Consider the following 14833-nt stretch of genomic DNA (forward strand, 5'->3'; position numbering starts at 1 on the left):
CCAGGGGTGCCCAGCCACAGCTTCTCTGGGCAACCTGTTCCAGTGTCTCACCACCCTCACAGTGAAGAATTTCTTCCTCATATCTCATCTAAACCTCCTCTCTTTCAGTTTAAACCCATTTCCCCTTGTTTTGTCACTACCTGCCTTTGTCAAAAGTCCCTCCCCAGCCTTCCTGGAGTCCCTTCAGGTACTGTGAGGCCACTATAAGATCTCCCCAGAGCCTTCTCTTCTCCAGGCTGAACAGCCCCAACTCTCTCAGCCTGTCCTCACAGCAGAGCTGCTCCAGCCCTTGGATCATCCTGGTCGCCCTTCTGTGGACTTGTTCTAACTGGTCCATATAATGGATGTCATTAAATCATTATTTTAATGTCTTACTCAAAATAAGATAATAGCATTTTGTTTAAAAAAAACAACCAACCAAACAAACAAACTTACCTTGCTTGAATTTTCTCAGCTGAGTCTGTGGTTGTCCTTAATCTGCAATTTTACGCGTATATTAGTGCAAGCCAAGCTCGAGTTAGTCCTTCAACATCCTACACACCAAGTCGCCACAAGAGGAGTTATGAGGAAGATGAGGATATGGATCTACATCCATCTAAACAGAAAGAGCAACATATGGGTAATGTTCATTATTGATGAATAGTTTTTATGATATCTTTGAGAATTTGCAAAAAATTCATTGTCAAAAATGGAAATATTTGCAATTGTTGGAATCAATCAGCCTTCATAACTAATTTGGTGGCTTTGCTGAAGTCATCAGTGGTTTAATTGAAGGAGTGTGGGAGAGCCTTCAGTGTGGCATGTTTATTGTATATCTTGTTGGTATTACTTGCTAGAGTTAATTCCTAAAATGAATATTTTGTACAGCAGCACTTGTGTATTGCCTTTTTGATGTAACAAAGCACAAACAATTTATAGCAGCAGGCTGAAATTTGGGAGTTCTTGTTTAATTTCCCACTCTGTTGCATATTTGATGGTAATCTGTGGAAAATCATCTAATCTCGTCTCTTCATACTCTGTGTGTGGATCTTACTGTGTACATTGAAACCAAACTACGTGTCAATTAAGTGCTGTTTTGCTACAAACAGTAGTATAGATCTAAAATATATTTTCCAGCCTTACCTTTTTTTTTTAACATGATTTACTAATCCAGCTTCATAAAGGAACCTGCTTAATACCAGACCCTTGTAGCACCCTGAAGAAAGCTATGAAACCTTTTAAGAGGCTGGTATCTCGAACACCAGCAGCGTTCAGATGGTGTGCAGTTCTTACTTACGTTGTGATCAGTCTGTGAACCATTTGTTTTGATGCTCATCTGTGGAGATGCCATTTAAACTGGCACGGGGGTTTTCTTTGAGATTTTGGCAAGTCTTCTTTTGAACAAGATAAAGTAGTTAGTTTAAAATTGTCAGTCCTGTTAAAGAAAAACAAAATTGTAGAAGCTATTGCTTGCTTTTGTTCAATGTGCTGTGGCTGTCAGGTTCATTACTTGCATTTAAGTCTTTCCTTTTATATTCTTACCAGTTTGCAAGGTAGTTTAACTGTTTTGTCTTCGTACTCAGACTGATTAATTATAGAATAAATTTTTATAGCTTTATTATTGCTGAAAATCTACAGAGATTTTTAATCTAAACTGTTTTATTGATGCTTACTCTTACCCTTAAGAACTATCTAGTTTTTTAAATGTGAGGTGCAGGAAAATATTACCTTTGCAGTCCTGTGGAATTGAGAAGAAAATCGTTCACATGGTTTAAGCATTACATTTTTGAAAATCAGACTTCTTGATGTGTTTGTGTTTCTAAGACACTTAGATCTTTACCAGTACTCTCTCTCACACTTAACTTGGTAATATAAAATATGCATTTGTGAGACTTTTCTATTCTGATTAAGAGTATCTTCTGTCAAATATATTACATTATTAAATATTTTTGTCTTGGCTATCTTGTTAAATTATTTTAATTCTGCATTGCTCACTGAAGCAAGTTGTTCACTTTTGCATTTCTGTTTAAAGAGCCTACAAATCCAATATTTTTCAGGCAGTGGAGGTGATATCCATGGATGTGTGGAACCAAAGAGATTAGAAACAGAAGCTTCTGCAGGTCATCATCTCATTTCTCCCAACTGCTCTCCTCCACTTGACTTAAACTTTCCATTGCCAGGAGAGAAGGGACCAGCATGTCTTGTAAAGGTAACAAAAGTGGAGAGATGATGAGCATGGCTGTGGCCTCAGTGAGGCAGACAGAATCTGAAGTTAGAGTGTAAGTAGTTAGTCTTACATTGGTTTATAGGCACAGAGTCTCTCAAGTCCAGAATCTTGTTTCTGCAGATAATTCTGTTGCTAATACATTGTTTCTGTTCATGAGTTGTTAATTTGAATTGGTGAAATCCTTCAACAGCATTTGTTAGAGCTTGCACCTTCTCACTACACTTAATATTAAAAAAAAATCCATTACTAGATGCTTGAGGGTGTAGCTGCTACTGACTCCTGGTACTTTGCTTTTAGGATTTTTCCTCTAAAAGAAAAAAAGTTGTGATGGAACAAGCAAAAAAATCAAAAAACTACACATTTTTGTATTGTATTTGAAATAGTCTTTAATTCACTAGTATGCTATATTGACTGTGGAACTTCCAACACAAAATTTTTATGCTGTTACTGTGTTGAATGCTCTCTTATTCAACAAATCTTGATAAATCAGATTAGAATATGATTGTTTGCATTTGTGGAGCAAAAGAATGCAAATAGGAAAAAGCATGGAATCACAGAAGCTCATTTTCCCAATGTAAGCTGACTCGGAGAAACCTCTTCACACAGACTGTTCTCAGTCTATAGTCAAGTCTCCTGAGATTTTGTCTTTTGTCTGTGTTTGTGTGCAGTCCTGCCTCTGCCTCATCTGCCTCTGTAATGTCTTATTTTCTCTTTTTGCCAGGTCTACGAGAGCTGGGATAGCTTCAAAGTGAACGATGTTATAGAAGTTTACGGTATATTGTCTGTGGACCCAGTGCTGAGCATAGTGAACAGTGAAGAGAGGTAAGGCTCCCCTCATGCTTGATGCTGAAATGAAGGGAATTTTTATTTCAATGTGCAAAATACTTTGGCTGTCCCCTTGATACAGACAGAGAAATGTGTAAATACATAACAGTTATGCTGAAGAGGTGAATTTTGTTGCTTAAAAAAAGCTTAATGTGGAAAGTGTTAGATCCACCATCCTGTAAACTGAAATCTGTTGTACTCTGGTACATCCATACCCTTGGATACACGGTGCTTCTTTTTTTAGGTTGTTGTACAGTCTGTAAAGCAGAAAGTGTCTAAATGTTTTGTACTCTTTCATGCCTGTTAAATTTCAGTGAATGAGTGAATAATGAACAAAGCTTTCAAATAAGCTTTAAAATTATAAAATATCCTTTTGAAATAATTTCTGAGTTCATGAAAGTTGTTACCATCAACAATTTTGAAGAATCTAAAAATAAAAGAAAGTTCTCATGTCTGTCTGGAGAGTGAAAGTGACCAAAATGAGTATGAATTGGGTTGATTTTTTTTTCATTAATTAAGGTATATCATCACTTTATCCTGCTGGTAGAAACTTCCCATTTCACCTGCTGCTCTGCAATTACTTGCTTGACAAAATACAAACTAACCATAAGGACACAAGTCAATTTTTAAAATAGCACTGTTGACAGATCTAACATAAGTGCTACTGATGTCTCGAACCTTTGCACTTTAAAGTATTTCTGTTGGTGATTTTGTTTATCTTTCTGGTAAGTACAACATTGAGAGTGCAGCGTGAATCCTTCATAGTGCCAACTTCTTAAAAGTTAACTCAGCCTGGTCAGCTGCTTTGGGTTATCATCTGTCTGACAGCTAATCCCAGACTGACAGCTCAGTTGCTCTGTCATAGGTTGTTGGGTGTTTTCCCTGCATGTCATTCTATCCCAAAAATAGATAAAATGGTGACATTTGGCAATGTCTTGAATGCAAACAAAAGAAATTTCTCTCAACGGGAAGTTTATTGGTGGACTGCTGAAGAGGCCTTGAAGTTATGAAGCCTTTCAGCTGTACAACCAGTGCAAGGTGATTAAGTTTGTACTAAACTTAATCATCTGACATAGTTCCTTTAGGGATTTTAGTTTCTACATAACAAATGAAAACCACTTGGAAGGAATTTTGTAAGGCATGATCAGGGAGAGCAAGGCTTGTGTATTAATGTTTATAAATATGTTAAGGGCGAATGTCATGAGGATGGAGCCAGGCTCTTCTCAGTGATGCCCAATGGTAGGACAAGGGGCAATGGGTGTGAGCTGGAACACAGGAGGTTCAGCTTAAACTTGAGAAAAAACTACTTTACAGTGAGGGTGACAGAGCCCTGGGACAGGCTGCCCAGGGAGGGTGTGGAGTCTCCTTCTCTGGAGACATTCAAGACCCACCTGAACACCTTCCTGTGTGATCTCATTTGGGTTCCTGCTGTGGCAGGGGGATTGGACTGGATGATCTTTTGAGGTCCCTTCCAATCCCTGACATTCTGTGATTCTGTGATCTGACTCTTTAATTTCAGAGGTAATACCTTCAGTTTGAGCTGAGGTACATTAGGATTTATTTCCTCTTTTTTTTTCTTTTTCCACTCAGCCAGTGATGTAGCTGTTATGTTTCTGTCCAGAAGATCTTGTTGTCAGGCTCCAGAATCTGGTAGAACATAAAAATCCCACATGTACTTCCATAGACAAATGTAATAAATTGTTACCTTATTTTCTTAAAAGTTGCTCTTTAGACTTCATTCAGTACATGCTGGACAGAACAGTGTGTAACATTTTATTGGAAACTACACCTTACTAAATGGTAAAGCAAATAACAAATGTGGTTTTGTTTGGGGTGTTTGGTTTTAGGTTTTGGTTTTTTGGTGTTTGTTTTGGTTTGTTGTTCTCTGGGGGGTTTTTGGGGGATTTGGTTTGGGTTTGGTTTTTAGGTTTTTGGTTGGGGTTTTGTTTTGTTGGGGTTTGGTTTTGAGTTTTGGTTGGTTTTTTTTTTAGTAAGTAAGATTTGATTATTTTCTGAAAATAATAGAATCCAATTTTTTTTTTTGTCAAGCATACTTTAGCATTTCTAAATCATTATAAAACTGTGATTCAGTATTTATGGTGTTTATAAAAATCATAAAGAAGGTAGTTTGAAATGGGAGGAGTTACCAGGAGCTGGGAGAGGATGTTGTTTGCTCTGTTCTTGGCCTGGTTCCAGCTGCTCTTAGTCAGATGGGGAGCAATTTGTGCAGAATGCTTCTAAGTCCAGTTGTCCTGTGTCCTCTCCTAGGGACAGCTCAACCCTCGATCCTATGGAGTGTATGGACACGGCAGAAGAACAGAGAGTACACAGTCCTCCAGCCTCATTAGTCCCCAGAATCCATGTGATTTTGGCACAGAAATTACAACACATTAACCCCTTACTGCCTGCCTGCCTTAATGAAGAGGAGAATAAAACCTGTGAGTATCTGGACTAGACCTCTCTCTGTGAACACGTAAGTGCGCGGTTTCCTAGCACATGTGCACTAATCCTTCTTTGCTCAGACACAAAAGCATCAGTGGCAGGGTTTGAATTTAAATCTTGTTAAACAGAGGAACCATTCACCACTACAGAACTGGACAAGATGCAAGTGTTGTGTTTGTGTGATGCTTCTGTGTTTATTTTTCTGAAAGAAGCGTGATTTATAGAAAACTTGTTTTTGTGTTCTGCATGCCCAAGGATTTTATAAAGTTGTTCTGCCATAAGACTTTATTAGTTTTCAAATGGACTAGCGAATTGCTGGAAAATTAGATTTCCGGTGATGATAAGAAACATACCAACAACATAAAAATCATAGTACTGTGACGAAAATAAGGCAATTCTGTTTGTAAGCAACTATGTTACTCCCTGTGGCCTGTTTTTTGGGGGTTTTTTTGTCACTGAATTATTGCATGCAAACCTCTGATTGCTATTTATCATTTTCGTCCTTGCATGTCTTGTATTAGTTGTCCTGAGTTGTGCTGTGTGTAAAGGGTTGGGGTTTTTTTTTCTGCCTTTAATATAGTATGGGTAGGCTATCAATTTGAGAAATTTGGCTCCAAACTTTACAGACTTCTGCAAATGCATTACACAATATCTAATGAAAAACAAATAAAAGGAAAGCATTTCAGAGGAAACATTGAGTGACTCAGGTTATCCAAAGATAGTAATTACTCAGCTGGAAAACCAATGAAAGTTTGTTTTTCATGGACTGCTTTGGAGTAACTGTTTTTTCTTCATCAAACTGTAATGGTCAGTAAGGTTTATGTAGAGAGAAGAGGGTGAGGAACAGCACGTTTCTGACACTTGTTGTCTTTTGCTCTTTTATCAGTTGTTTCTAATTTCATGTCTGAGCTGTCACCAGTGAGAGCAGAGTTGCTTGGGTTCCTCACCCATGCCCTCTTAGGAGACAGTTTGGCTGCTGAATACCTTATATTGCATCTCATCTCTACAGTGTAAGTATTTAGATGTTTGCTGAGAATTTATATTTTCATCTTTTAAAAGAAATCCCCTTTTATGGGGTACTTCACCACTCTGCAAATAAATGACAGAAATAGCTTATTCCAGTAGTACTTTGTCCAGCTAGAGTTGTCCTCTTACAATAGACACAGCAAACAGATTTCATTGTCTGAAATAACAGTTTTAATTAAAAGGCCTGTTTTGTGACAATATCCTTTCAGTGTTCCTTTAAGAGTTGGACAAAATCTCTAATATAAATTAAAATAAACTTTTAAACAGAGGTATAAAAACATCTTTTTCTCTCTAGCTTCTTTTATTGCATAGGATATGCATCTGACTTACTCAAAGACAGCATTTACTAACTGCAATAATTATTGTTTAGGTATTAAAAGGTGCATTCTGGGAATGTGTTTAATTAAATGTAGACATATGTTTAGTGGTAAGTTCAAGTGACCCCTATTTAGCACGTGATAGATATTTGCCACCTGAGCTGCTGCTGTAGCTGAACGTGCATGCGTTGTGATCTATCTTCATGGCTGATTCATTTGTGTAACGTTCTCTTATGTTGGTTTAAACTGTCCCTGGATGAAACAGCAGCATCCTTTGACTCATTCAGATTGCAGGTGTGAAACTTCAGACAATATGTTTTGATTAGACTAAGTATAGTCATTGAGCTCAAATTTAATTTTAGTCTTTCTCCAAAAAATGAAAATGGATTCCAATTTCTATTTTTTTTTTAAAAAGTAATATTTTGTAAATAAACAATTTATTTTATGGTTTTCAAAAATTCCATTCCACTACAAAGTGAATAGTGCAGCACATATTTGTTTAGCAGAAGTGTTCACAGAGCTGTAACTGGACTTGGCACCTTTCCTCTCATACCTGCAACTGATGTCTAAAAAGCCATAAGATATTTCTCAGCCTCAGTGAGACAGGTGGTATCAGTACAGATCCAACCATAGTGCCCTGGCTACATAATTGTCAGCCAACAAGATTTACAGTGGGTTTGTGTTTGCAGTCTGCCCTGAACCCTCCTCCCCATGTAAATAAAGTACCTCAGTGTCAGTATGTGGATTTTTTTTATTCTGTGTGCAGTTCTTTCTGTCTGGTGGGACTGTGAATGCTCTAACGCTTAGACTAGAATGTGTTTTCTCTCTTAGCTGATATCACAAAAAAGTTGAAAATTTGTCAAGAATGGGGAGAAGATATACAGTGAGAAGAGGGAGAGGAAAGCTGAGGGCAGGTAAAGGAAATGAACAAGCGTGCTAAGCAGGGACATTGAGATTGGGCAATGAGAAAGGAAAAGGGTGAAGGAATATGTTTACTGAGTAACAATAGAGCACAAGGAGAACAGAACGTCTGGAAGGCACCTCGAAGGATCTCAATAAGGATCTATAAATGTACTGCTCTTGTGCAGTGCTGCACAGCCTTCCACAGCGGCGTTCAGCCTAGGTCAGCTCCTTGGACACTGCAGAAGGAAGAAGGTATCATAGAATCACAGAATGGTTTGGATTGGAAGGGCCCTTAAAGATCATCCAGTTCCAACCCCCCTGCCATCAGCAGGGACACCTTCCACTAGACCAGGTTACTCAAAGCCTCATCCAACCTGGCCTTGAACACTTCCAGGGAGGAGCAGCCACAGCTTCTCTGGGCAACCTGTTCCAGTGTCTGACCACCCTCACAGTGAAGAGGCTGCTGCTTGTGTATCTATAAGTATTGAAGTCCTGCTAGTTACCAGAGACACTGCAGGACACACAGACTGATTGGTACCTGTACTCGCCGTGGGAATCGGACGCTTGCCTAACCTGTTGTTTTTGGCTTAGATACGCAAGGCGAGATGTGCTTCCACTGGGAAAATTCACAGTCAACTTGAGCGGGTGTCCAAGGAACAGCATCTTCACGGAGCACGTATACCGCATTATCCAGCAGCTTGTTCCTGCAGTAAGAGCAACAGCATTGATGTGCTTTGGTATTTCTGATGGTAGATGTTGGAGTAATTGTTCCAACCAAATGAACAACACTTTTGGGTTTTTTTGTAATTTGCTGTTCTTGTAGAGAGCAGATAAAAATGGAGATGTGGCTTTCCTGTCAGTTGAAGTCTCTATTTACCTAGTCATCTAGGATGAATATGGGATAAAATCTTATCCCCATGGGTATTAAATGGATACACAGATCACAGAATCACAGAATGTTAGGGATTGGAAGGGACCTTGAAAGATCATCCAGTCCAATCCCCAATCAGATGCTGTGTACTTTATTTTCTCTTTCTGGATTGAGATGTTTAGACATTTAGGTCATTTAATTATCATGCCATTATTGCTTATCCCCAAGTTTGTGGAAACTGTTCTGCAGAAAAATCATAGTGATTCAATTTGAGGTCATAATAACTGTATTGCTGCAATAAATCATTTGTTGGTGTTTTTTACTCATCCTAGATGTGTAATACAGGTGATGAGTTCTTAACAGAATCATTTTCCTTTGGGAATTATTTTTTTAAGTATTTAGCATTTGGACATTTGGGATAAAGTATTTTCTATATTGTGACAACAAGTTTTGTTTTATTTATTGTGGAGGTTGACAGGTGTAGGTGTTGCTAAAGGAAGCAGTATTTACCAGGGAACCTGGAGGAGAGGAAATGTGCTGATTGGTTTCTTTTCTCCTTGCAGTCCTATCGCCTACAAATGACCATTGAAAACATGAACCATTCGCGCTTCATCCCACACAAAGACTACGCAGCTAATCGCTTAGTCAGTGGAGTGCTGCAGCTTGCCAGCAACACTTCCCTTGTTGTAGATGAGACTCAGCTTGAGCAAGGACAGCTTGACACAACAGGTAGACATTTTTTGGTTTAAAAAAAACAAAATAACATCTCATCTGGAAGGTTATTTTAAGATAGTAATGCTAATTGTGTCCCATTGGTAACTTTCTATTACAAAACTTTTTGATTTTCTATTAAAAACTTCTTGTGGTTTCTAAACCTTGTAGTTTCCAAACCCCTCCTGGGGTTATTTTCCTCTATTTTACTTTCTGGAATTTCCTGGTATTTTGCTCAGAAATGCTTATATTGAGTCAAAATCTCTGTCCCAGACCACAAATAACCAATGAAACAAGATGGTTCCTTGGTTAGTCTATCTTTGTTTGCATTGTAGAGAACTCTAGACAGTGTCTTTGACACCTGGTGGAAAAGGCCACTGATTTGTGTAAGTGTTTAGACCAAAATACCTCTGATTCATTAGAGTGGCCTTTCAGTTTCCTGTGATAATGAACAGAGAAGTGGGGGAAGCATATGCTGCTGCTTTATGCTTTATACTTTTACTGTATATATGGAAACCATCTCTGAAAAGCTAAAAAACCATCCCTAAAAACTGGACATTTAAAAAAAATAGTTATTACTGTGTGGAACAGAATAGTTATTCCATCTTGTAAGGTGATGTAGTACTGTGCAGTATGCTTTCTACAGAGCTTTGGACAATTAATTTAATTACAGCCTACATAAAAGAGGCGAGTTGCAGTATTTATTACAAGTTCAGTAACTGGAGAATGCATAGCATGGATATCTGCAGTGATTTCAAGGAAAGAGGAATGGGAAATCACTGGAAGTGACTTTATTTTAAAATAAAAATGCTATCTTGAGAAACCTGCTGGACTGTGTGATGCTGTGAGCCTGTTGGGTCTCCCTAATGAGCACCAGTACTCGGTCCCCTTCAAGCACTGTCTGGCAGAACTAGTGAGGTTCAAAATTTACTTTGATTCTATTTAGAAACACAATCTTTTTTTTTATTAAAAATTGTTCATTGAAATTAGTTACTTGTTTTGGGGTCTTCAGGGGTTTTTTTGTTACTCTGCTTTAGTGAAGTTACATCATCTCACTAAAGAAAACAGTCAGACTAGCAGAAATCTTGGCATTGTGTTTCCGAAAAAAAAAAGAAAAACTCCCATTTACAGAGAAAACTTGCTGTGCTGGTTTATAGGTTTTCTAAAATGTTTGTTGTTAATGTCTTAAAAACCTCAAAATTTAATGAAAATAATATTTTAAATATTAAAAGTTGTAGATAAAAAAAGGCTTGTTCATTTTATTTCATTTCTCTTGGTGTGATGTTGTTCTCTACTGAATCAAGAGTAAAAAAAGTAAGAATTCTTAATTTCTTTGTGAACAAAATTTAACCCTAGAGAAGAGTAAGTATCTTCAGATCTTGTAGTTGGTTTGGAACTCTTGAATGTTACAGCTCAGAGATTTCAAAGGGGAAAATGTCCCAGAAATAAACCATAATATTAGATTTGCCTTTAATTACAGTATAGTAAATTAATACTAATTCATTAAAGGCAAAACCATAACAGTAGATGTGTCATTTGATGCAGTAACATTGCTGAAGAGAAACTGGAATTGCTGGGTACATGTTGGTATTTCAAAGGGAGAATTCCAAGAGTTAACCAATTTGTCAATCTTAACTTTCTAGATTTTAAATAACTTAGTTCCAGGTAAGAGAAAATGGACTTTTATAACAGTTTGGCAAAATGATAATGTTTTGAGCTCTTCTGGTCTTGCCTTTCTACCGTGTTCTTTATCCAGCGAGATGTTTTGGGGTTGGGTTTTTTTTTTCCCCCCCCCTCAACTGTTAAATTACACTTTGTCAGATTTGGCAAAATGATAATGTTTTTCAGCTCTTCTGGTCTTGCTTTTCTACTGTGTTCTTTATCCAGCAAGATGTTTTGGGGTTGGGGTTTCCCCCCCCGCCCCCCTCAACTGTTAAATTACACTTTGTCAGTTAATTGGTGGTGTTTTGTCCTCTTTTGAGGAGAGGGGTTTTTTTGTCTGTAAATAGTTATCTGGCTTTGTCAGACCGATGAAGACATTTGGTATTAACACATATACTAGGCCTGATAAAATTCAGGCTTGAAATCCTTCAAGAATTCTTAATTTTGCTCTTAAGAAATGGTTGTCTGTATTTGGAAGACACCACAGACACAAAAAGAAACAGGATGTTTGCAAGAATTTTTCTACCAGCTGCTCATTAAAAACAGATTGGGGAGGGGGGTGGAGGAAATCAGGTGTGACATTTGTTTAGGTCCAGTGGTCAGAGAAATTGTTCTTGCTTTTCTAGGTGTACATAACGTGACAGCGCTGGGTAATCTGATAACTTGGCAGAAGGTGGATTATGACTTCAGTTACCACCAGATGGAATTCCCATGCAATATTAATGTTCTCATCACTTCAGAGGGCCGATCACTCCTACCGGTATGGCTCAGTTTGGGGAATAATTACAGCTGGTAGCTGGTTATTTAGGGCATGTCATTCCAGAGGACAGGAAGACTTGTGACCAGGGCTGGGTATGATACTAGCCTTAGTTCTCACTCCTGGCTGCAACCAGGCCAAGAACCTGTTCAGAGGAGAACCAAGAGGTTGCTCTGCCCTCCTCCTTGGCTGAACAGGATACGGATGCCCAGGCAGCACCTGGAGTTACTAATGGAGATCCTGGCGATGGGTAAAGCCTGGAGCTGCACTGCTGCTCTCAGAGCCTTATTCTCCTACCGTAGTTTCTGAGGTGATGGGCACCTGAATAAAGAGCAAGAGATCTGGCATTGACCCTAGAAAAAGTGAGTAGCCTGAGCTTAGAAATACCTGATCTCTTGCATTCCAGCTGGAGGAACTGAGTATTTGCTCTCTTGCCTCTAGGTGAAACTGGTTCCTGCTTGAATAAAGACTTCATGCTGGCTTTCAAAAAGGGAACCATTAGATATTTAAAGAATGAATTGTCTTACCTTAATTCTGGGAAATAGTGACTTCTGGTGCTTCAGAGATTAAATTACTCTTGGAGTAGGGAAAAAAAAAAAGTAGGATGTGGAAAAAAAGGATATGTAATTTTATTTTTCAGTCAGATTGCCAAGTCCACTTGCAACCACAGATAATCCCACCAAACATGGAAGAGTATATGAGCAGCCTCCTAACCGCAGTGCTCCCTTCTGTGTTGAACAAATTTCGGATTTATCTAAGTTTATTGAGGCTGCTGGACTACAGTATATCTGATGAAGTGACCAAGGTATGGAAGACTTCACTAATATGTTTTCAACTGTATATTCAGATAGCAAGCAACTTAATAGAAAGTTCTGGTACTTCCCCATTGCTCTCCCTGTCAGTGATTCTCCTTGAAGCTTTCTAAAAACCAAAGAAACAAAGAGAAGCATTTTCTTGTCCTGAATGTGCCTTCAAGGATTTGTGCTCTTGCGTATTTCAATATCTACTTTATCTGTACCCTGCTTTCTAAGACTCATTTGGAAAACTTCTCAAAGATGAGAACTAGCCTGTTTTTACTCAGGCTCGCTTCCCAGCATTGAAATATTTCTCCTGTAATCTAAGAGTTGTTATGGTGTTTAGCTCCTTAAAAGCTTATTTTCTAGTGAAGATTCTTTTTTGCCACTTCAATACGTGCCGTGTCATTTACAGGCAGTAGAAGAAGACTTTGTAGAAATGCGCAAGAATGACCCTGAGAGCATAACAGCTGATGATCTGCACAGAACTCTGCTGGTAGCCAGGTGGGTAGCGCTGTTTGTCAATAAGGAGTTTAAAATAATTCATGACAAACTCTGCAATGACAAAGCCACTCATCACCAAAAGCAAAGGAATTAAAGGTGAGATGTAGAAGAAGCACTCCTGCGCTGGAGGTGGGATCAGAAACGCCCCGTGGAGACCAATACCTCACCATTTTTTCCAAGGTTCTGGGGAAAGGTGGGAGTTCAGGCTTGTGGCCCACTAGGTCCAGTTCAGATGACAGTGCTGAACTGAGCATCTCCAACACCATCTCTGCCTGAACTGATCACCATTTTGCATGAGTCAAATAATCTTGTAAAATTCCAGCTCACAACTTTTCAATCTGGATCTCCCCCTTCTGTTTTTGGGATGAGCCCTGATTCCATCCTAAAATAATTGCTGGAAACTAAAGACCAAAACTCAGTTCTCACCATCCATCCCTCACATTACATGTACCACCAACGTGCCATGACAGCTGACTTTCTAGTGACCTGCTAACAGATTAAACCAGTGCTCATAGTCTGCAGTTGGATGGTAGGTGCGTGAGGCTGGCCAGCAATTAAATGATGGAATCATCCCTTCCTTCGTTCCCCTTGGCACAGATTCTTTGATAGGCAAAATATTTCCTTTCCCATTTCTTCCCATGCTTTCTCGTTCATAGGAAACTGAAAGGAAACTGGTTTTGTACTGAATTAGCTCATCAAACCTGACACATGAACAAGCTCTTAATTGCTGTTTCTGCTCATGTAGGTTCCTGTCTCTCAGCGTGGGGCAGACAACGCTGTCACGAGAGAGGTGGCTGAGAGCAAAACAACTGGAGGCGTTACGTAAAGCCAGACTTCAGCAGCAGAAATGTGTTAATGGGAATGAACTTTAATATTTTGTGGAATGTCGCTATAAAAATTTGTCTAATCCTAGATGGAACCTGTACTAAGATTGGAATATTGTTTATACCAGTTTTTGTAGATAATTTATACTGAAAAGTTATGGATATTTACCCTTGCAGCCTGAACACACTTAACTCTGTTCAGCCAGTTAAACATATTTTATGAAATTTTTTTGGAGCCTGTTTTGTAATTGAAAATTGGTAACCATGAGCAAATTGTTTGATATTAAACTTTAATATTGAAGTTGTGTAAACTTATTTCCTTTAATAAGAAGAAAATTTAACCCAAAACCTTTCATATACAGCAGTAATAGGCTCTATTCTGGAAAAAAATTGTGATATGATTAGTGAATGGCTGAATTTTGAGGATCAGAGGTTTTGGCCAGCCAGCAGCTGACAGAAACATTGACTTTAGGATCTAGAACTGTTGTTCTGTGAGCTGAGGCACTTTGCACTCACTGCAGCAGCGTAATAGTGATTACACAGTGGTACAAAGCGTGATTTGATCTTATCTGTGACAAGGTTCCAGTATGAAATACATCTTTATTGTACTAAGACCACGACTAACTTCTCAAATCTCTCTAATGAGCTTTATCCTGGCACAACAGTTTCTTAAAAAAGCCTTAACTGGAGAATTGGTGATACTCACATAAAACATATCTGACTTTAGATCTGCAGTACCAGCACTGCAGTGTGGTTAAATGGTTTGAATGATGTTCATTAAGCATGGAGAATGGTGGCTGCACATCTCATTTGTGCTGTACAGTTTGAGCTGGTTGGCAGAGGATGTAGTGCCCCTGCTGTGACTTGCAGAACTAGTCTCACCAGGGCAGTTTAAGTAGTGAACTGTTACATCAATATGGTGTCAGTAATCCAGAAGGACGGTATCGCAGTAAGTCAGGCTGTCCCTGTGGAACCAACCTCTGAGGCAGCA

The 14833-nt window shown here is 38.7% G+C and overlaps 1 protein-coding gene across 1 annotated transcript in view; it reads left to right on the forward strand.

Annotated features, from left to right (window-relative positions):
• The window catches only part of MCMBP (minichromosome maintenance complex binding protein), a gene marked incomplete at its 5' end in the record, with an annotated part of 18422 nt that extends 4279 nt beyond the window's left edge, over nt 1-14143 (forward strand). The window contains 11 exons of the mRNA XM_010175905.1: nt 490-619; nt 2037-2188; nt 2928-3028; nt 5300-5469; nt 6360-6483; nt 8311-8428; nt 9154-9319; nt 11590-11723; nt 12361-12525; nt 12930-13018; nt 13764-14143. Coding sequence (XP_010174207.1) covers nt 490-619; nt 2037-2188; nt 2928-3028; nt 5300-5469; nt 6360-6483; nt 8311-8428; nt 9154-9319; nt 11590-11723; nt 12361-12525; nt 12930-13018; nt 13764-13890 — 1476 coding nt within the window. The remainder of the gene's footprint in view (nt 1-489; nt 620-2036; nt 2189-2927; nt 3029-5299; nt 5470-6359; nt 6484-8310; nt 8429-9153; nt 9320-11589; nt 11724-12360; nt 12526-12929; nt 13019-13763) is intronic.
• Nucleotides 14144-14833: the final 690 nt, after the last annotated feature.

This window comes from Antrostomus carolinensis, unplaced genomic scaffold (genome assembly GCF_000700745.2).
Source record: "Antrostomus carolinensis isolate BGI_N321 unplaced genomic scaffold, ASM70074v2 scaffold22939, whole genome shotgun sequence".
Classification (NCBI taxonomy): domain Eukaryota; kingdom Metazoa; phylum Chordata; class Aves; order Caprimulgiformes; family Caprimulgidae; genus Antrostomus; species Antrostomus carolinensis.